We start from the raw sequence: 22,722 nt of genomic DNA, 5'->3' as shown, positions 1-22,722 counted from the left end.
AAAAAAAGGCGATTCCCACTGCCCTTAAGATCTGCTGTGTCAGAATGATGTTCTAGGATTTCTGAGGACTAGTAGCTTCCACCTCCTCCTCCTCAGAAGCCAGCTGCCATGCAGTTAAGGAAGTCCAGGCTGGAGACACCACGGGGAGGCCATGCCGGGAAAACTGATGTGCAGATATGTGAGTGAAGCCTTTATGGACCTTCCAAGTCAGCACAGCTGCCTGCTGATTATAGCTGCATGCAAGGTCACACAGGAGACCAGCAGAATGGTCAGGCAGGCAACTCCAATTGTCCCAACTGCTGACCCACAGAATCAAGAGAAACAATTTACTGCTTTAGGTCATTAAGTTTTAGGGGAGTTCCTTATCAAACAACAGATAATAAACAATACTGAACCAACAAGTTCTGCATTTCAAAAGTTGAACTAGTTCAATAAGCCCTCATCAACGTTCTTTAAATTCTAATACAAACTAACAAAACCAGTAATAACATCTAATCCTCCCAATCCAAATTCTACATCTAATAAGAGAATTATATCCAAGACACATTAAAAACTCTTACAATCAATTAAAAAAATTATTTTTTTTTAAAGATTTTATTTATTTATTCATGAGAGACACAGAGAGAGAGGCAGAGACATAGGCAGAGGGAGAGGCAGGCTCCCTGCAAGGAGCCTGATGCGGAACTTGATCCCAGGACCTTAGGATCATGACCTGAGCCAAAGGCAGCCACTCAATCACTGAGCCACCCTGTACCCCAAGAACTCAATTTTAAAATGGGCAAAGGATCTGAATAAACATTTCTCCAAAGAAAATATACAAATGGCCAACAAACACACGAAAAGATGTTCAATATCATTAGTCACTAGGAAATACAAATCAAAACCACAATTTTTATGAAATACTACTTCATGACAGCTATAATAAAAAACACAGCATGCATGGGTGGCTCAGTTGGCTAAGCATCTACCCTCGGCTCAGGTCATGATCCCAAGGTCCTGGGATGGAGTCCCATATCATGCTTCCTGCTCAGCCAGAGGTCTGCTTCTCCCTCTGCCCTTCCCCCCTGCTCCTGCACACTCTCTCCAATAAATAAAATCTCAAAAATAAATATAAAAGAGACAAACAATAACAAGTGTTGATAAGGATGTGGAGAAACTGTAATCTCAGACCCTGTTGGTGGGAATGTAAAATGACATAATTGCTTTCAAAAATGGTGTGGCAAGGGGATCCCTGGGTGGCGCAGTGGTTTGGCGCCTGCCTTTGGCCCAGGGCGCGATCCTGGAGACCCGGGATCGAATCCCACGTCGGGCTTCCGGTGCATGGAGCCTGCTTCTCCCTCTGCCTGTGTCTCTGCCTCTCTCTCTCTCTCTCCCTGTGTGACTATCATAAATAAATAAAAAAATTAAAAAAAAATTAAAAAAAAAATGGTGTGGCAATGTTATGCTACCAAATGATTCTGCAATTCTACTCCCAGATATCTACTCAAGAGAAACAAAAACTTTATGTCCATAGGAAAGCTTCTACATGCATGTTGTTTTTGTTTTTGTTTTTAAGATTTTAAGTAATCTCTATGCCCAGCATGGGGCTCAAATTCACAACCCTGAGATCAAGAGTCACATGCTCTACCAATTGAGCCGGCCAGGCAACCCCTTGTACACAAATGTTCACAGCAGCATTATTGGTAATGGCCAAAAAGTAGAAGCAATCCAACCGACCATCAACTAATGAACAGATAAATAAAATGTAGTATATCCATACAACAGAATATTATTAAGCAATAAAAAGGAATAAAAGTACATGCTACAAAATGGTCCATGATGAAACTTGAAAAATATTATGCTAAGTGAAAGAATCCATACACAATAAGGCTGCATTTATATGAGAAGTTCAAAAAAGGCAAACTCATAGCAATGCAAAGCAGGTAAGTAGTGGCGTATGGCCACGGGGAAAATGGGGAGTGCCAGCCAATGGGTATGGAGTTTCTTTTAGAGAATGTTCTAGGAAGAAAGAAAAGAAAAGAAGAAAAGAAAGAGAAGAGAAGAGAAGAAAGAAAAGAAAAGAAAAGAAAAGAAAAGAAAAGAAAAGAAAAGAAAAGAAAAGAAAAGAAAAGAAAAGGAAATGTTCTAGGGCAGCCCTGGTGGTGCAGCGGTTTAGCACCGTCTGCAGCCTGGGGTGTGATCCTGGAGACCCAGGATCGAGTCCCATGTCAGGCTTCCTGCATGGAGCCTGCTTCTCCCTCTGTCTGTGTCTCTGCCTCTCTCTCTCTCTCTCTCTCTCTCTCTCTCTCTCTCTCTCTTCCTGTGTCTCTATGAATAAATAAACAAAATCTTTAAAAAAAAGAAAAGAAAATGTTCTAAAATTCAGATTGTGGTGATGGCTGTACAACTCTGTGAATATCCTTAAGACCTCTGAACTGTATACTTTAAATGAGTGAATTGTGCTGTACATGAAATAAATCTCAGTGAAGTTATTAAAACAAAGTTCATTATGCATAACCAGAGTGCAGACCCCCCTGTGCCTCAGTGCTCAGAGCTCTTCCTTATATGTGGTCACCAATACATACTTGTGTGCTCTAACCTCTAAGACCAGATCATACAGATGGTTTCTGGTCTGGAAACTGCTTTTTCTGGCTGGTAATCTCTATCTTTCCGTTTTGAAAAATGTTCACCTCATATAAACACTCAGACCATTTCCTAAACTGACGTCTGTATGTCTTGACAATTAGTTTGTCCAAACCAGTATCCCATCAAGGGGCATAAATAGGATCTGCTTTTAATTCTTGACATCCAACGATGTCCTAGAACTCCCAAAACCAAACTCAGGCACAAAGTGCTCAGAGCAGATCTAGTGCAGCGGAGGGTCTGCACAGTCAGATTTGCAAGGGAGGCAGGGCAGGCGCGATGCAGAACAAAAGCCCCTGGCATCAGTCCCTCCTTGCACAAGCTGGGTAACCCTAGACAAGCCGCTGGCTTCCTTGTGCCTGTTCTGCTTCATTTCTACTAAAACAGCTCTGCCCTGGGGAGAACACTCCAATGAAAGGATGAGACAAGATGGTCACATGAAAAGCCCACGGCACCAGGCCCAGGATAAGAACTCACACAGCGGAAATCCTTCCCAACTGCTCCACTTGTGACATCCCTAGGCCTAGGTCCTAGCTCAAGGCCTCAATCTCCACAAGCATCACCTTTAGCACTTAACACAACAGAACAGGAATGCTTCTGAGCCCACATGTCAGGGACCCATGGGCAGCATTCTTACTCAGAGGAGCAGCTGGGACCACTGTGAGCACACTACAAGATTCCTGGGAGCTGACCATGAATGGAGGGTGTTGGCAATAGGGTTGTGGTCAGAGGCTGGGCCTGTATCCTACATGTCCCTCCAAGTACCCTCCCTATAACTGTAGCGTGGACATGTGGGAAGATCCACAGCAATGCTACAGGTAAGGCTGACAGCACCCATGGTCAATCAGTGACCAGCCACCCCACCCCTACTCCGCAGGCAGAGAGCTTCCAGAGTCTGCCTCGCACCCTCCCCTTCCTAAAGCCTCTGAACTCTGCTGGGGGCTCCAACCACCAGGGCCTTACCCGGGTCTTGGCCTTCAGGAACACATGGCTCTCCATATCCTTGCTGGATTTACTGTGGGCCACACCGGCTTTTCTCATGGCATCCTCACTGTAACACAGAAGAAGAAGAGATGTTGACACATAACTGTAGTCTGCTTACAGGGTTCCTGGCCAGCAGGCCCTGCTCAGCAGCTGCCCCTGGGTGGAAGAGCCACTGTCCCCCAGTACAACAGCCTGGCTAAGGCCTACGAGAGACATTTAAGGAGGGACTCTCAGCAAAGCAATAAAAGGCAAGCTGAGCAAGGTAAGAAGGAAGAGCCATGAGAAGGAAGAAACAGAAAAGGCAGACACCACAAAGCAAAACAGCTACCCCCCCACACGAAGGATGAGAGGGGCCAGGCCCTAGAAGTCGTTCACAACCAGCACACAATCAGGTGTACTCAGATGGCTGAGAAGCCGCCAGCATCCTCTATTTCCTACCCTCTGAGCGGCCTGGGTCCCCTCCCCCCAGCTCTGGCATTAAGGACAGTGGGACCCTGGCTCCAGTCTCCTCCTCTGTAAAATGAAGGGGCCATGCAAAGTCAACTCTCAGTCCCTGCCAAGGCAAAGGTCCTTATGTGGGGTGTGCAGGTTCTCCAAGTAGGACCAAGGAGATAAACCCCACAAATGTGGAAACTACTTAAAAACACATTTGCCAGCAGGCACCTGAGTGGCCCAGTCGGTTAACCATCTGCCTCTTGATTTCAGCTCAGGTCATGGTCTCAGGGCTGTGAGGTTGGACTCTACCCACAGCATGGAATATCCTTGAGATGCTCACACTTTCTCTCTTCCTGTCCACACCCTCTCTAAATAAAATCTTAAAAACCAAACCAAAACAAACAAAAAACATATTTGCCAAAACATGTCCAACCAGAGATAGAAGGCTATCACAGGTTTTCACCGGCTGATGCTCTGCTAGGATGGAGCCATGCACATCAAGCCTGAGCTCACCGTGAATGGCAGGGGACACCCCACCAAACACAAAGCTAAGAACATGTGTGCGTCTGTTAAAAAGGGACATGTCAGGCTTGGGTCCAGCTGGTGCTAGACAGCCTTCTGACCACTCCAAACAAATGAACCAACCAACCCCAGGGTACTTAAAGAATGTGCACATGGGGCTGCATGATCGTGTTTGTGATCCTTAAAAAAGTCCAGAATGGAGGCTAGGTGCTAAAGCTTGAACAAATCTCTATCAATGTGTAAAGAGGCATAAAATGATGCTGACCCACCACATTGCTGGATAACTCATTAAACACATGAGAGCAGCGTCTACCCGTCTGCTTCCCCAAGCTGCACCGAGGCAAAGCAGCAGCAACAAGTTCCTGTTGGCAAGGCAGCCAGGAGGGACCAGACACAGGCAGGAGGGGCAGTGTGACCTGGGCCATAAGAGCGGGACAAATGGAACAATGCAGGAGGACAACTTGGGATCCAACTCGTGGGAAGCAAGGCAGGCAAGCCTGGAGGACCTAAGCAGCGTGAGGCAGGCGTCCACACACAGAGATCGAGAGTTGTCACCTGGTTAGGCTCTAAGTCACTGAGCGTTTCCAGTAAAAAAAGTGACTGAGCCCACCTGCTTTCAGAAGGTACCTCACCTGTGCCCCCCCAGGCCATACCTGTCCCTGGCCCACCTCCCAAGAGCAGTGTGAGGCAAACCTGTCATGGAGGCTTGCCAGGGCTGAGGGCCACAAAGCGGCAGACCAACGGAGGAAAGAACAGTGGACACGGCCAAGAGGGCAACTGCTGGCCAGGGGGACGTGATGGAGGCTGAGGGGAAGTGGAGAGGTCATGAGTCGAGCGAAGAACCAGGAGCCAAGATGTGAAGCACAAAAGGACAGAGGGGGGGCTGAGGGCTCTGAGAAAGGACTCAGTTATGCAGATGGGCCCTGTGCCCAAGGTGAGCAATCCCTGAGGGCTTAGGCAGGCTCCTGCTGGCTAAAAGCAGTCTTCCCCAAGCTGCCGGCTGGCCACTGTGTGGCTGGCCACTGTGATGGAGTCAGCGGACTCGCAGGCCCCACAGGCCCCCGCGAACCCTGACCAAAGCAAAGACACCTGGCACAACCCCAAAGACGAGACACAGACACGAGCTTTAATAGCTTTGAGGTGGGGGGGACCTTGCCTGGCCAAAGGCACCAGATGCCCCAGGATGTGCTGGAGGAGGGGCCCTGCCCTGTCCTGGGCCAGCAACATCACAGATGACACGGACAGTGGCGGCACTGGCTGCTAGGTGACTGAAAGAGCCTGAGGAACCCTGTCCACACAGGAGGCCAGAAACTGGCCTGTCTTGACCAGGCAAAATGCACACCTTCACACGAGGCAACAGAACTGGGATAAATGTCCCCGAAGGAGTTGCGCAGCTATGGAGACAAGGAGGTAGGCTGCTCTCCAGCCGGTGCCAGGGCCCTGCAAGGCAGTGCCGTGCCCGTGTCACATACGGGTCTCTTCCACTGCCGCACACAACGCCTGCCCCAACAGGCCCTGCATGTTTGTTGGCTGAAGAATGAACAGGCGCCCTGGCCACTGTTTTCAGTTCTGCAAGTCATAGCTTAAAAAATGTTTTTTGCTCCTGCTTCCAGTCTGCAGATCATGCTCCACCAAATAGAAGATGAGGCAAAAAAGAAACCAGGCAGTTCTGCTCTCTGTTACCATCCAACATTTTCCCCGAAGGAGGCCCCGTCTTTCCTTTTTAGCCGGCTCAGCATCTTGTCAGCAGCGCCATCCATTAACTGGTTCTAACTGCACAGGAAACAGCTTCTCTCATCAGTGCTTAGGGATGGTGGCCCTCCCTCCCTCTGTACCAAGGATCAGCATGCCCACTGCATGAGCCTGTCGTGGGTCCCAGCCCCACATTCAGGCAGCCCCTGCACAGATGCAGGAGCCGCTGCTTTCCCAACCCCCTCTGTTCTGTCCCCAGGATGCCTACAGGAGCAGCTGGACCTGGATGGCCACTCCTCAGCCTTTGTCTCCAGAAAACAAGACCCTTCCAGCAACCATTACTAAACAAAGGTAAACTAGCACACAAGAGGACAGGGTGATGGTTACAGCTTCAGGGAAACAACTTAGAAGAACCAGCAAGTCCTAGTGAGCTGTGCCCACACACAAGCAAGCCTGAGGTCAGTGCCAGGAATACAAGAGCCTGCCCAGTCAGGGGAGGTCAGGGGGCAAAACCAGGGTCAGCTTACAAGGGTGGACGCTAATTGGCTATCCTCCCACAGTTCCAATACCAAGGCAGTTGCCCCCAAACCGGAGGCTGCCAGGGAGGCGCCAATACCGTAACAGAGGGGCCTGTCTGGTGGCTATGGCCTGGGTGTACCCAGCCCCGAGAAGATGGCCGGATGGCTGACACTGGCTCAGGCAGCCCCTTGCTTCAAGCTGGGCTCTGCAGCTCCCCTGGTGCAGCTTCTTCCTGGTAGCCATGGCTACACTGGGCTGGTTAGGGTTCAACTGGTATCTGGTTTAGACTGGAGTCTCCTGGGGAAGGACCAGATCCATTCCACAGGCCCTGTGAACCACCACCAGGAGGCTGAAGGAGGCCCTGCCTGTCTAGACTTGGCCTATGACCTCAGCTGTGTGTCCACCAATTGCCCACACTGGAAACCTGGGTACCCCCTCTTTACTTCCCAATTCTGATCTCTGTTCCTTAAAGTTTAACTCCTTACTCCACCTCTCACTGCATTTGTGGTGGTCCTTCCTGATGGGCCTCTGTCTCCAGGTCCCACCCCTACCACTTGTAGTGTCCCAAGCCATGTGACTACCCGTGGGAGTGCGAAGTGGCGCAGGTTATGTCCCCACCTGCCTCAAGGGCCTCGCTCCTCACCAGCAAGGCAGGTGGCTGTGGAGCCCACTCCCTCATCACCCTCCTAGGGGCTTACTGCCAAGCGTGTTGATGCCCAACCATCCCACCAGCCTGTCCGGTGGGCCCTCCAACTGGGCTCCTCACCTTCTGCCTCACAGAAACTGTAAGCAGACTTACAGGTCACACCCGTGGCACCTCCTATGGGAACTGCTGGCTCCCAGTTGGTCGGCCCTGCTGTCCTATGAATGCCTTGAGAGCAGGGACTGATACGCAGGAGGCGGTAATCAGCACCAGACAAATAAGTGGCTATTTTTAACACAAGAAGTGGTAATGCCATGCATTTTGATGGGACATGACGTGCAGAACCGAGAATCCATGTGGCAGGTACAGGGGAAACTGAGCCTTGAACGAGCACATCCAGGCAGCAGAGGCCAGGGTGATGGGAAAGGTATGTGCCGGAATGGGCGGGAAGTGCTGAGCACTGGACCTGCAGGAAGTAGACAGAAGAAGAGGCTGGGCTCTGGAATCACACAGACCTCACACAGACCAGGGCTCAAATTCCGACCTGGACACTCGCCAGCTCTGGGTCTTGGGAAAGGCGCTCCATCCCCCACACACATGCTCTTTATGAAGGAGCTCTCTTCAAAGGGCTGTGGCAGGATGAAGGGAGGTGCACAGAAGAGCCCAGGGTGTGAGGACAGGCCCAGCCTTGGCACAGCCTGCACAGTGCCTGTCTACTATCCGGCATGCTCTGCTGGTTCACCTCTTCCCTGTCACCAAATTAGGAAACTTAATTTGCCAACTGGAGCTGGTTCCTAGTCTTTGTAATCTGAATCAGTAAAGGATAAAGCCAAAAAACTAGCAAACGGTGTGTCCTGGGAAGGTGGACATGGATGTAAGTTCCAGGTGTGCTAACATTCCAGCCTGCCCCTCGCCACTCCACTCCCAAGCCAGCGACCCTGATTAAGGCATCACCTCGTGGGTCCTATGCATCCTCACCTCATGGGGCTGGTCTGAGGATCATAGTAGTTAATGACGTCAGGCACTTGGCACACAGGAAGCACTAGGGTGTGTTACAGAAATCAGAGAACAGTCTGCCTAACTGCGCAGGAAGATTGCATCCCAAAATACCTCCAATGTTCAATGACGCTGGTGTCGCCCCCTTCCTAGCAGATGACAGCAGTGACTGCGTGCAGCTCCCTCAGGCAGAGCTGCTGTCCCCTTGAGGCTGAGCCACCTGGAAGCGTGCCCCCAGGGTGCCCAGCTCTGCAGCCCCAGGGGGCTACACACTTCTCAGGAAAGGCCTGTCCTTTCCAGCACAGCACAGGTATGCTGATGAGCAGCATTCGGCAGCCTTCCCTGCTGACCCTCCCCTCGCTCTCCCTTCCAGAGGATACTGGTTCACAGCCAGGGACCTTCCCACCTTTCCTGACAGCACCCTCCTTACCACCGCCCCTTCTCCAGGCTCAGCCTCCTTTTCCAGTGCTAACCATGTGCTCGCATTCGCAGACAGTGAGTTCCGTCTGCTCTCCTGCTGCTGCCTAAAGCAGGAAGGTTCTTTCCTCTCTGTCAGACTCACCCTCCTAGCTTCAGGTAGACAGGAGGCCCATCCATCTGTGTGAGGTTTTTGTTCTGCCCAGAGAAGCACCTCCTCATTTGAGAACCACACACCCATTAGCCAACTGACCTTTCATGGGGCAGGAGTTTTACCAGCCCCGCCTCACCCCCACCCTATAAGAGAAGCCTCCAGATGAAGTGGCACCTGTGTGTGCAGAGTCTGTTCAGCCACCTGGGACAGGACCTTGCAGCTTGCATGGGTGACCCTTCACCCTGTATGTGGAAAAGCCCCAGTCATAAAAGTAGCTGACAACAACAGAAGAGTTACATAATGAAAGCCTTCCTCAGCACACCATCAAAAGTAGATACCACATAGGGAAAAAGATCTTGCTAAGTTGAAAAAGATTCCCACCACATTTTTACCAACCATCTATCTACCAGAGATAAGGAAAAAGTGCCCCTGATACTCCAGGCCCTTGGCAGCTCAAGACCATTGCTGAGGTCCGAGCAGCAAAGCTCTGGCACCCCTGCTTCCCTATCAGGTACTCGGGGCAGCGCCATTCCTATGCAATGACCCTGTACGTTTGGGGGTAGCCTCCAGGACTTGCGGCACAGTGCAGGCCAGGACAAGAGAACACTGTTTCACCCTCTCTGAATGACAGCTGGGTCCAAGCACTGCACATGGTTGGGGCTCATCCCGAAGCTTCTGCCCTGCCCTACAGTCAAGGAATCCTGTGAGCCTGCCCCCAGAAGGGCCAGGAAATGCAGACAGACCAGAAGGAAAACAAATCACTACACTGCCCCTGAGCAGGAAACACAGCTTTGACTTAAATTAAGCTAGCTTAAGCCACAGTCTAAATAAATATGTTCCCTATAACAATTTCATTTAAAAATAAAATTAAATGAGATATGAACCTCCAGGCTGGCATAAGAAACTGAATCTGCATGTCTAATTTTGTTCCATCGCAAAACCCCACTAAAGCTACGGAAAAGGGGGGATTTTGTTTTTCTTTAACACAAACTCACAAAGCCAGGAAGGACAGGAGTGATGGCTCCAACAACAGGATTTTAGAATCTGGAAAGCTGATGGCCCAGTGGTGAGACACAGCAAGCTGACCAAGAAAGCAGAGTCCTAAGGGACGGCGAGGAGAGCTGGGAGCCAAGTCAGTGATAGCCCCAGATCTCCACAAGGCTCTGGACGGGGTGTTGCAGGCACTTAGGGACCAAGGGTAAATGGAAAGGTTCCTAAGTGAAAGTCCTCCTCCACTTCAAACTGCTGGGTAACCACTTCCACACTAGTAGACATCGGAGATTTATTCTCTGGAAAAGCGTAAAATGGAGAATCACTGGACTGGGAAGGGGTCAACCCAGCCAGCTGAGAAGGCACAGGGAGGATAATGAAGGAAGCAGACGGTGTGGCCTCTGAGTGTGTAGATCCAACTAAATGCTGAGGCCCATCCGCCTGCTCCTCTGCCCACCTGTGGCCTCCTCCAGTGTGGCACCCAGGCCTTCACCCTACAGCCCAGTGTTTGGAAGACCATGTTCTGGTGGAAAGACCCAGAACCTGAAGCTAAATGAACCTCCGGGGAAGCTGGCAGTGGGCATGCCCCTCATGCTCAGAGCGTCCACCTATCTTCCCCATGGCCTTCTCTTAGAGTGAGCCACCAACTAAGGGCTCCCAGACAACCTCACATGGTGAAGACCCCACAAGAAAAAAACGTCAAAAACCTATCTTTATTTTCCAAGGAGATAAGACATTGCATCCACTAAACAGGAAATCAGAGTACCAAAAAAAGAGAGAGAGAGAGAGAGAAAAGCAAAGAGTTCTTAGAAATAAAAGCATGTAAGCATGTCAGCAATGAAAGGTCAGAGATAAAATTGAAGAAATCTCCCAGAGGGTACAGCAAAAAGACAAAGAGATGGATACAGGAGATAAAGGAAAAATTAGAGGAGGAGATCGAGGGGCCAACATTCAGACGCAGGGGAGAGAGGGAGAACAGAGAGCAGAGGAAATGTGGCTCCCTGTGATATGACTTGAAGAAACTTTCCCTGAAGTACTCAACAGGAATTCTGGGAGTGAGGCACATGGCCCTGAAGCTCGCTGGGAGAAGTGCTGGGCCCGCACAGCAGCACCACCAGAAACAAGAAAGCTGCAGGATGCACTTCTCCGTCCTCAAGAAAGTACTTCCCACCTAGAAGCCCATGTGCATCCAAATGGACATGGTCTCCAGAAATGGAGTTCTTTCTCTAGAAGCCAGTGGAATGAAGGAGTAACCAAACCAAACCAAACCAAAAAAAAAACACAAACAAAAAAACCCGTAAAAACCACGCTACAGGATAAAGAAAACAAGAAACCTAGCACTGGAGCCGTGCAACTTGAGAGACTAGCACTGCCTCTTGCCTGTGCCCCAAGAGTTCCAGAAGTCCAGGGAAAAAGCTGGAGCAGAGCCTGGCAGTGCTTAGCGTGGGGATAACTATACTGAGAGGTGACAGGAAGGTATGGGAAGAGTCAGCCATGGGTACACAGAAAACTGGGCACATTTTTAAGAAGACTATTTTATTCTCCAGAAAAACTAAAAACCAAAAACTTGTCACAGTATGCTACAATGGTTGTCTGCAGAGTATCATCTGTGCAGGCATAAAACATAAGTATTCCTTACAGAGTTGCCCAGGAGGTAACATACTGGTAGAACAAGGGAGCGGCAGAGATAATGGCTGTGTAAAGGGAGCTACAGAGAAAGTCAATACATAATTCATGAAACTCATAAATGTGACGCCCCAAGACCGCAGCATGTGCACATTACTCAGAATCCCAGGCACATGCCAGAAGAAAGAGTGGAGTCACAGGGGAGTTCTCAGTGAGAGGGGGCCCATCATGGTTTCTTGCAGAGTTTTTTGTTCTGTTTTTGAAGATTTTATTTATTTGAGAGAGAAAGCTGGGGGAGGTACAGAGGGAGGGGAAGAGAATGCCAAGCAGACTCCCCACTGAGCACAAAGCCTGATGCAGGGCTCTTGACATGGGGCTCGATCCCATGACCCTGAGATCATGATCTGAGCAGAAACCAAGAATCGGATACTTAACCCACTAAGCCACCCTGGAGGCCTGGTTTGTTGGGTTCTTTTGTTTGTTGTTTGTTTTTTACCATTCCTTGACTTTTAAAATTCATGTGCATGCATTACTTTAATAAAATAAGAATTAAAAGTTAAATGATGGGGTGCCTGGATAGCTCAGGCAATTAAGCGTCTGCCTTCGGATTGGGTCATGATCTAAAGTCCTGGATTGAGCCAGCATCGGGCTCCCCACTCAGCAGAAGGCCTGCTTCTCCTTCTCCCTCTGCTGCTCCCTTGCTTGTGCACGGTCTCTCTCAAATAAGTAAAAAATAATCTTTAAAAATTAAAATTAAAATTAAATGAAAAATGCACATGAAAAGTGTGCTACAGACTCTGCCATGGAGAAATACTCAGTGAACTCCAACTGTTAATGAAAGTCTCCTAGCAGTGCCTGCCTGGCTCAGTGGTAGAGCATCAAGACTTGATCTCAGGGTCATGAGTTCAAACCCCATGTGAGACATAGAGATTACTTAAAAAAAAAAAAAAATTCCAGACTCAGGCAACCCCCACATCCTCCCATCCAGCTGGAAAAGCCCATTCCCTGTCCCCCACCAGTGAAGGACTGTTCGTGGGTCTTCCAACCTTCACCGAGTCCTTAGAAAGCTCCAGAGCAGCCTCCTGAGCCTCCCCTCCTCTTGGTTGTGCAGTTAGCAGTGGCGATTTACTGCCCCAGGACCCCAGGTACTTTCAGCTCAGAGGCAGGAAATGACTAGACATCAATTGCTCAATCCCCAACAGTAACCAGTGCAAACACCTGGCCTTCTTGACATCACAGGTAGCCGTTAGCATGTTGGCCAAACTGTATCCCAGACTGCAAATGCTTCCTTGTCTTGGCCGGCACCCTTCTGCATTCTGGTTCTCTGACTTTTTGAAGAAATAGAAAGTGTTTTCTAACCAGATAAAAATAAGTATTTCAGAATTTAACCAGCCACCTACATGTAGGAAAGAGTATTTTAGTCTTGTGGAAAGAAATTTCTTAATCACACAAACACAAGAGACTGAAAGCAGTTTCTTTTCACATTCCTCTTGGTTTGTTTGATCAAGCTCTCCAAATCCTACTCTTAAGATTTCTCAATCCCCAACAAACTAGATCAATGGAAGAACTATTAAAGAGAATACTGTTGCCCTTAAAAGGACACGTTGTTATTTGAGCTTGTTGAGAAGACTACAGGAGCTTTGTCATCTACTGCAATCTGCCGGTCTGCTCCCCACAGGACCGGGAGAGCTGCAGAGGCCTTGGGACTCCTGTTCAGGTGCTGGCCTTTGGGCTCCAGGCCTGGGACAATGCCAGCTCCCCCAATTCCAGCCCCCAGCACATCCCACTCACCGGCAGGCAACCACACAGGGAAGATGCTCTCTGCCAACCCAAAGAATTTATTAAAATGCTTATCTCATATGACTTTGTGATATCTGGGGGAGAGAAAAGCCCTATCTTCTAGAGATCTGCACTCAAGGTCTGGCAGTTGAAATCATATGGTGTCTGGAATGTGATTGAAAACAGTCCAGGAGGGGGTGGAGACGGATGGGTGAAACGGGCCATAAGTTGCTAACTCTCAAAGTACCTGAGAGACCATTCTTCTATCTCTATTTCTGTGAATGTTTGGGAAAGGCTACAATGTAACTTTTAACAAGATAGTAAATAAAATGCTCATGTCAAGCATGTGGGATGGCTATTCAGAGGACCCTGGAGGAGGCTTACTCCCAAGAGTGCCCCAATGGGAGGCCATCTTGGCTGTCACACAGGGAGGGACCACACACTGTGAGTCACCCTGGCTGCAGAGGCTTCTTGGCATCGAGAAGCTAGGGCCTCTGAAGGGCAGTAACCAATAAAAGTTTTAAGAAATCTGCTCCCACACCAGAGGTCAGTCCAGTCCCTCACTACCTAGACAAAGCCTAACTATGGGAAAAGTCCCACTGGCCAGAAGCCTTGCTATGTCCATGCCCTGTATGAAACAGGGACATAGGAACACAGGGCCAGGCCAGAGTCATCCCCCAAGAGACAAACACAATCTGAGCTGTGAAAAAGCCAAAACTCAAATTGAACTTGAGTCTAACTCCACTTAAAAAACACTGGTATTGGGATGCCTAGGTGGCTCAGCAGTTGAGCATCTGCCTTCGGCCCAGCGTGCAATCCTGGGGTCCTGGGATCAAGTCCTACATCAGGCTCCCTGCATGAAATCTGCTTCTCTCTCTGCTTGTGTCTCTGCCTCTCTCTCTCTCTCCGTGTCTCTCATGAATGAATAAATAAAATCTTTAAGAAAAAGTTTAAAAATACTGGTATATACATGCATTTACATATTTTAAGATATATACATATCAAGGTATTACCCACAGAAATAGGACTGGAGGTCAAAAATCAAATTGTCACCAATGGCCATCTCTGGGCAGAGAGATTTTTTTTTTTTTCTGGGCAGAGAGATTATAGAAAACACATTCCTGTTTTGAAATCCTCTACAATGTTATCAGAAAGGGAATAAGTACTGTATACACTGGTCCTGAACACAGTGACAGAGGCAGGCCCAAGCTGCTGGGACTAGCTTCCTGTGCCCACACCACCTTACCCCAGTCTCTCCACACATCTGCTCTGCCCACCAGAGCCACAGCCAGGGCTTTCTGCTCAGCCTCCTCTGCGGCCCCCACCCACTTCGCTCCTGCAGCTGACTGCTCTTCCAGTTTGCTCCCTGCACCACCCACTGGCTGCTGGACTCTCTCCTTGGAAGGGCTGACACCCTCGCATACTCCACACATCCATCACCTTGTACCCCACCCTTCAGAAGCAGCACAGAATCACAGCCCGTCTCCCTCAGGGGTGCATACCTGTATCTTTCTCCTCCCTTCCTCCTGCGTGTACACACACATAGTCATCAAATTACAAAGCTTCTTTCTTTACAGACTCTCTCCCTCCTAAATCACCCTCCCTCCATTCCCATTGCCATGGCACCGAGTAGGTCTCAAATTTGAGTGTGCTTTCAGGATCAACAAGGGTGCTTGTTATAAAGGTGGTTCCTTGACAATGCCAGATGTTGGCAAGGATGTCTGACAAGGGGAACTCCTCTACATGGCTGGTGGGAATGTAAATGGGTACATACCAACCTGGGAAAACTGTTTGGCAGACCACAGTAATGCTGAATTCAGGCCACACCCCTCAACCTAGCCTGGATGATCACCCCAGAGAGCATCCAGCATATACCCATCAGAAGACATTCCCCTGAATATCCCTGGGACTATCTTCACATAACCAACAACTGGAATTAACTCCAATGTCCATCAAGCATAGGGCAGAAAAGTAACCTGCAGTCAAGTAACAGATGAATAACACATGGCATAAATAAGAACTGCTACCCATAGGATGATCACCCATCACAGACATCATGCTGAATGAAAGATGGCAGACACAGTATGACTCCAAGACAGGAAATTTAAGAACACATGTCTCCATGGCCCAGAAGCCAAAAGAGTAGGAGCAGAATCCACAGTGGCTGAAGCACACAGGGAGGAGGTGCTACGTGCCAGGCCTGTTCCAGATGCAGGCTTGAGCTATGGCTATGGGTCATTTACACATGTAAACATTCATCCGTTATACTTCAATGTAAAGAAGCACCAGGGCGCCTGGGTGGCTGTCAGCTAAGCCTCTGCCTCTCGATTTCGGTTCAGGTCGTGATTTCAGGGTCCTAAGATCTAGACTCACATCAGCCTCCATGTGCTCAGAGGGGAATCTGCTGCTCTCCCTCGGCTCCCCACCCCCATGTGTTTGTCCACACAAGAGCGCTCTAAAATAAATAAATAAATAAATAAATAAATAAATAAATAAATAAATAAATAAATAAATAAAACAAAAAACCACACACCATGTGAGACAACCAGAGCTGCTACGCCCCAGCCCCATCCCCAGGTTTGGACTGGAACAGCCTTGTGACTGAATTCTGAGTACAGAGCACAGGTTTCCCTCTGTACTTTCACTGACTTGAATCCTCCCCAACATGAATCAAAGCAGACCCGTAGCTTTTGGAGGGCTCAGGGTGATCCATCAGAGCCTCTCAGGGCAAATCTGGCATTTTTTTCTACTTTATAACAGAAGCACCATCCAAAACCGTAACCAGATCACTTCCTCAAACCTCACTTCTGATGAGGACTGAAACAAAGTTGGAAAGGGGTGGGGAGCAGAAAAGGATAAGCAGGGATGCGGATAAGCCACTTGTTAACCAACAAGCACCCCATCCACACCGCTAGAGCCTCTGGGAGTGTGGAAGGGGTGGAGTTTTGGTCCAGGCCTCCAGCCTGGATGTACCTCACCTGCCTGTCCCTCTCCTGGACCAGACGCAAGTGGCTCAGCTCAAAGGCTAACCGGCAGCTGGGCCACTCTGGTTCCCTACATGCCCCCCACCCCTCCAGCAGATTCCCAGGCAGAGAACTTACAGAAGCCTGTGGGGCCAAAGGCTAAGTAAGATGAAACATGGTCCAGAAGGAGGAGGGAGCAAGACAGAAGTCAGTTGCTATTCATCAAGCTCGAGCACTAGAATGTGTATAAATGAAAGAATGGGTAAGTCTGAGGGAAGGGTGTACTGAGCACTCTGTACTATCCTTACAACTCTGTATGTTTGAAATATTCTCAAAATAAAAAGCTCAAAGTAAGAGAATGGAGACTTCCAGAGGTCCAATGTCTTCTCCAAGGAGTCACTGCCCTCAGTAATGGCCATTCCACCTCAAGATACTTGAGGTCATTCAATCAGGGATCTTTATTAACCCCCACCAGGTTAGCAAGAGAGTTGTTTTAAAGTAGAAGGGAGTTTCTCCCTCACAGGGTGGGTTTCCAGATCATTACACCTGGGATTCTAGTGTATCTTCTTTGCTCTCCAGGACTGGGTCCTCAATTATTTACCTGTTAAAAAAAGAACCACCTCGTAACCGTCATGGACTCCCTGTTTTTAAATGTTTCCAATTAAAAAAAAAAAAAGCTCCAAATGAGAAGTGGTTCAATGTTGAGGGGCACTGATGAAAGAAAGCTCTGGAAGGCCATCAGAAAAGAAGCCAGCACTGTTTTCCACCACCCTCTCTGCTATTATTATGCACCTCATATCTAAGTCAAGGCACCATGCCAGTTGCTCAATGAGATGTAGAGGTATAAGATCAGGACCTACACTCAAGGAATTTAGAATACCGTTGGCAAGGCAAAAAAAAATTATAATGAGTATAAAAATAGCAAAAAAGAATTCTTCTGTTCAGTGCATGTAGGATGCACTCAATGTAGACCCTACAAACTCAAGAGAAAGAATTGCCATGGGTTGAGCCATCAGGGCTCATAAAGAGGGGATGAGGCCAAGGCCAAACCTCCAATGGGGAAAAGAACAGAGAAGAGTGAAACCAGAAGGCCTGGCATGGAGGAGGGAGCATCTGGCTAGGGCTCTCATACCAGCACAGAGGGAAGGCCATCTGGAAGGACAGTTTCAGTTTGAAAGAAGAATGCTTCTTAGCAGGGGTAGAAAGGAAATAATCATCTTAGGAAGACTGTGGTGGCATTCAGGGCCCTGGTGAGAGGACACCCACCCCAACGTCAGAATGTGATTTTCCACCTTATGGTAGCTATCTATGACCATGGCTCCCTCCTCCTCATGTGCAGACAGGGTCCACCCCTTCTTCAAAAGACTTTTGACTACAAAAGGAATATATATTTATTGTTAACAAAAATACACACGTACTGAAAGCTACAAAGAAAATGAAAATTACTCAGATAATCAGCTAACAACATCTATTTAACAAAACTCACTGCAGGGTAACTGGATGACTCAGTAGGTTAAGTGACTGCCTGCAGCTCAGATCATGATCCTGGGGTCCTGAGACAGAGCCCTGAGTTGGGCTCCCTGCTCAGCGGGGAGTCTGCTTCTCCCTCTCCCTCTTCCCCTCTGCCTATTTGTGCTCCCTCTCTCTCAAATAAATAAAATCTTTAATTAAAAAAAGAAAACACACTCTGGACCACATGTCCTACTTGCTAACCTGCTCTTCTCATTATCAAAGGGCTATGGAACACCTCCCATGTCATATTCTTTTTAAGATTTTATTTTTAAGGGGCACCTGAGTGGCTCAGCGGTTGGCAGTCTGCCTTCGGCTTGGGTTGTGATCCTGGGGCCCGGGGATCGGGTCCCACATCAGGCTCCTTGCAGGGAGCTTGCTTCTTTCTCTGCCTGTATCTCTACCTCTCTCTGTGTGTCTCTCACAAATAAATAAATAAAATCTTAAAAAAAAAAAAAAAAAAGATTTTATTTTTAAGTAATCACTACACCCAAAGTGGGGCTTCAATTTACAACTCTGAGAACAAGAGTCACATGCTTCACCAACTGAGCCAGCCAAGTGTCCCTCTCATGTCATTTTTTTTTTTTTTTTTTTGGAAGACGGATTTATTTTGGAGAGAGAGAGACACACACACAGAGGGTGAGCATGATAGGGGGAAGGGCAGAGGGAGAGAAACTCAATCAGACTCCCTGCCAAGCAGGGAGCCTGACACCGGTCTCACTTTCAGGACCCCAAGATAATGACCTGGGCCACAGTCAAGAGTCGGAGGCTTAACTAACTGAGCCACCCAGATGCCTGATTCCCATGTCATTTTTAACAGCAGCCCTAAATCTACCATCCCTAGCTCCTAGAACAAATCTAACCCAGCTCCACTGCTGTCTTATCTCCCCCATTCCTCTTCTGACTTGATGTGGACATGAGCACCCTCACTGCCAACAGGCTTTGAATACTCTCCTGCATTTTGCCTTGGAGGAAATGCCTAAGGAAGTAGACATTTTAAGCTTACTGGAATAAAGAGTATTGCCAAATGGCCTTCAGAAAAATGGCCTCATTTATGTGCTTCCAGCAGCAGCTTGTGAGGATATCCGTTTGCCTGCATCTTCCCATGATTGGTGTTAAGATTTTCTCCAACTTGGGGGGCCACCTGGCTGACTCTGGCAGAAGAGCACATGACTCCTGATCTTGGAGTTCTAAATAAGGTCAAGCCCCACGCTGTGTCTACAGATTACTTAAAAAATAAGGGGCACTTGGGTGGTTTAGTTGGTGGAGTGTCCAACTCTTGATCTCAGCAGAGGTCTTACCTCCAAGTAGTGAGTTCAAGCCCTGTACCGTGTGGAACCTACTTAAAATTCAGTCAATTAAATCAAATCGAATCTTGGGGTACCTTGCTAGCTCAGTCAGAAGAGCATGAGACTTTTTTTTTTTTATTAAAAACTTTACTGAAGTAACAGTAGATTCACATGCAGTTATAAGAAGTAACACAGAGATCCTTTGTAAACTTCGCCCAATTTCTCCCAAATATAACATTTGTGTAACTATAGTGTACAGTGTCACCACCGGGATGTGGATGCTGATTGTCCACTCACCTCCTTCAGACTTCCCGTGTTTCCTGTACTTATTTGTGTCTGCATCACTGGAGCATGAGACTCTTGATCTCAGAGTCATAAGTTAGAGCCCCACTTTAGGTGTTGGGAGTACTTAAATTAATAAAACTTAAAAAAAAAGAAAAGAAAGAAAGAAAGAAAAAAGACTTTTTCCAACTCTGAGGCGAGCACGCATCAGGTTAGCCCACTATCACCACAAAGCCATAGCAGGGCTCTCTCTGGTGGTGCTTGGGAATCCATGCACCACGGCACTCTTGGAGATGCAGGAATCCCCATGAGGGGTTCAGACTGGGGGAAACGAGTGTTCAAGCAATTCAAGCACAAACTGGTAACTCTTCACAGAGCGTGTGAAGAGGAGGGAGGCAGCAGGTGGCCTGGTGTCCTGGAAGGGTGAGCAGGATGGGACTGCAATGTTCCACCATGGGAGGGATTGGTCTCATGCAGGGGAACAAAAAGGATGCAGAACAGCCAGGGCCAAGAAAGAGCTGGGCTCCTCTGAGAAACCACAGGCAGCCCAGTATAGACCCTGGAGGAGGGAGTCAAACTGAGATTTGAACCCAAGGCAGTGGGCAGCCACTCAAACATTCCCACCATCAACATAACTGAGGGCAGGGGGTGGAGTCCAAGAAGCAAGAATCGATAGCCTGAAGCTGAATGTGGCATGGGGTCCTTATGCTACTTGGGGGCGCCTAGGTTAAGGCTGAGCATTTGCCTTTGGCTCAGGGCACAATCCCAGAGTCCTGGGATGGAGTCCCACATCGGGCTCCCTGCATAGAGCCTGCTTCTCCTCCCTCTGCCTGTGTCTCTCTGCCCCTCTCTCTCTCTGTGTCTCTTGTGAATAAATAAACTCTTTTAAAATTTTTATTTTTATTTTTTTTATTTTTATTTATTTTTTTTTTTAATTTTTAAAAAATAAACTATGCTACTTGGTTTTAGGATTTAAACTTTCCATTTCGAATTTTTAAAAGTTCATTATTATTCCTCAAAAAAAAAAAATGCACCCTCTGGTATGTAACCGACATTATTGCCCTGAGGAATGCTTTATTTTTTTTTTAATTTTTATTTATTTATGATAGTCACACAGAGAAAGAGAGAGACAGACAGAGGCAGAGACACAGGCAGAGGGAGAAGCAGGCTCCATGCACCGGGAGCTTGACATGGGATTCGATCCCGGGTCTCCAGGATCGCGCCCTGAGCCAAAGGCAGGCGCTAAACCGCTGCGCCACCCAGGGATCCCCTGAGGAATGCTTTAAAGGGCACTCCCTTGCCCTGCATGACAGTGGCAGGGAGATGATCATGTGACAACAAGGGAATGTCTCACATGGAGCCTGGACTAACCACAGCCACCTTGTCATAAATGGCAGCAAGAGTTGGAAGACTTCTGGTCAGGAATGGATATAAGGGCTGTAGGTGTGATGGATGGGTGAGGTCTCTTACAAAACGGAGCTGGTGAGGCTGGGAGCCTAGCTATAGCCTGTGTGAAGGCCAAAGATCATTGGAGGCTTGCTGGCTGGCCCTTCTGCTACTGTTTGGGTCCCACTGACCCACGAGGAGTTGCTAAAATTGCCAACAGGATGCCCGCCAGCACCTGGCTTTGGTCACCTTCCAGCTGCCATCTCTCTGCTACGCCTAAAAAGCAGGACCTCTCTTTCAAAAATTAAAAGGCAGTTTGCCTCTCTTGTCCTGCTTTGGTTCCGCAAGCATTCATTCGTAACATGCAGAGCTAACTAGAAGCAGCAGTGACTTCTCCTCTACACCTCAGTTTCTTCATCTTAAAAATGGAAGTAACAAATGCATCGACTAACAACGCAAGCGGGAAGTCAATGAGCTAACATAGTCAACTCCTGCAGTGGGGATTCATATCAGCTGCTGTTGTTGCTGCTATTAAGAAAGCCTTGACCCCAGAGCAGATGAGGGCCCACAACCCCTCAGGTCACTGTCACTCCTGGTCAAGAGGCAGTAGGGCCAAGGTTCAGGACTCTGAAGTCAATGGCTCCACAATCACTTCCTGATTGCCATCAGGGGAAGTCAGGCTTGGAGGTGGTCAGAGAGACAGGCCCCTGGCCTCCGGGAATGGACATAGTGGTGGCTTATACACAGAAGCCTGCAAGCCAGCCTGGTTGTTTAGATACCAACCAGGCTATGAAGAAAGCAGCGGGGCTCAGGACCTTCCCCACTGGAGAATAAAGGCCAGAATCACACCAGGAGGGCACAGGGCTGTTGGGAAGCCTAAGTGGAATAAGCCATAGTCAAGGCTCAGCCGAGACGCCCTCGCTTCTGCTTGGAGGATAGAACATAACCCACAGGCCGAATCGAGACATGCAAGTTTCAGGGCACTCCCCACCCGTCCTAAGGCCTCTCCAGGCCTTTGGAAGTTGCTGTTCAGTTGTTTGCTCTTTGTTCCTCATGGACTTTTTTGCTTTGTTTCATTATGTTTCTGGCTAAATAGTACTCAACTTTCTTCTTATGGTCCAAGCAGATAGCTCTGTATCTCCTAGGTCCCAGCCTGGAGCTCACATCTCCTTTCTCCTTCACCAGAAGAGGTGGTTGACCTGTCTGGCCTGAATCTGCTCCGCGCTCCCTGATCTCCTGGCACTCGAGTAAAGCCCTGATACACACTGCCCTTCCCCACCCCCAGATCTCCTCCCCTCTGCAATCTGTTCAGCTCAACAGACATTTATTTATTTCACGTCTATATGTGCAATCTGCTGTTCTGAGAGGTGGGAGGCATAAAAGTCTAAAGAATAAGATGGCAGAAAAATTTAAAAGAAGGGGAAGAATTGATTGACGAAGTCCTTTCATTCACTACTTACCTACCCTGTCAGGCATAGTGCCGGCTACTACAGATACATGCTTGTTCTCTAGGATCCCACATACCAGACACGTGTTCAACACTAACCCAGCAATCCCCCAGGAAAGCCCTAGGCCCACAAAAGCCAGGCTGAGAATTCTAAGGGGGGCATCCTCCCATGTGCTGTAGGGAGAGTGGACGTTCAATGAAGAGATGATTTGAACTCACCAACAGTGTCACAACTACCCTCCCCACAGGCTCCTTCAAGTGTCACCAATTCCCTTACCCAGGCTTGGGGGTTTTACCTTCACCTTCCAAGGCTCCTACTCCTGCAAGAACCTAGGGAGGAGGCATCTGCTAGGGCTTCGATGGAAGTCTTTTCATTTTTTCCCCCCCATCTTCCCTGTGAGATAGACTGGGCTATGGACTGGGCTAATGGACAGACTGGGCTAACAGACTCTAGCCATTTCATAGGT

The 22,722-nt window shown here is 48.5% G+C and overlaps 1 protein-coding gene across 4 annotated transcripts in view; it reads right to left on the bottom strand.

Annotated features, from left to right (window-relative positions):
* Positions 1 to 22,722, bottom strand: part of MED15 (mediator complex subunit 15) — a 73,299-nt gene that overhangs the window by 42,602 nt on the left and 7,975 nt on the right. For all 4 annotated transcript variants that reach the window (XR_005983774.1, XM_041728874.1, XM_041728872.1 and 1 more), the window contains exon 2: positions 3,586 to 3,673. Coding sequence is in view for 3 of the 4 variants with exons in the window: in XM_041728874.1 (XP_041584808.1) it covers positions 3,586 to 3,673 (88 nt within the window). In the remaining variant the exon portion in view is untranslated. The remainder of the gene's footprint in view (positions 1 to 3,585; positions 3,674 to 22,722) is intronic.

The sequence above is a fragment of the Vulpes lagopus genome, chromosome 14 (assembly GCF_018345385.1).
Source record: "Vulpes lagopus strain Blue_001 chromosome 14, ASM1834538v1, whole genome shotgun sequence".
Classification (NCBI taxonomy): Eukaryota; Metazoa; Chordata; class Mammalia; order Carnivora; family Canidae; genus Vulpes; species Vulpes lagopus.
The sequence above is the reverse complement of the archived record's forward strand: the minus strand, read 5'-3'. Positions and strand labels throughout refer to the sequence as shown.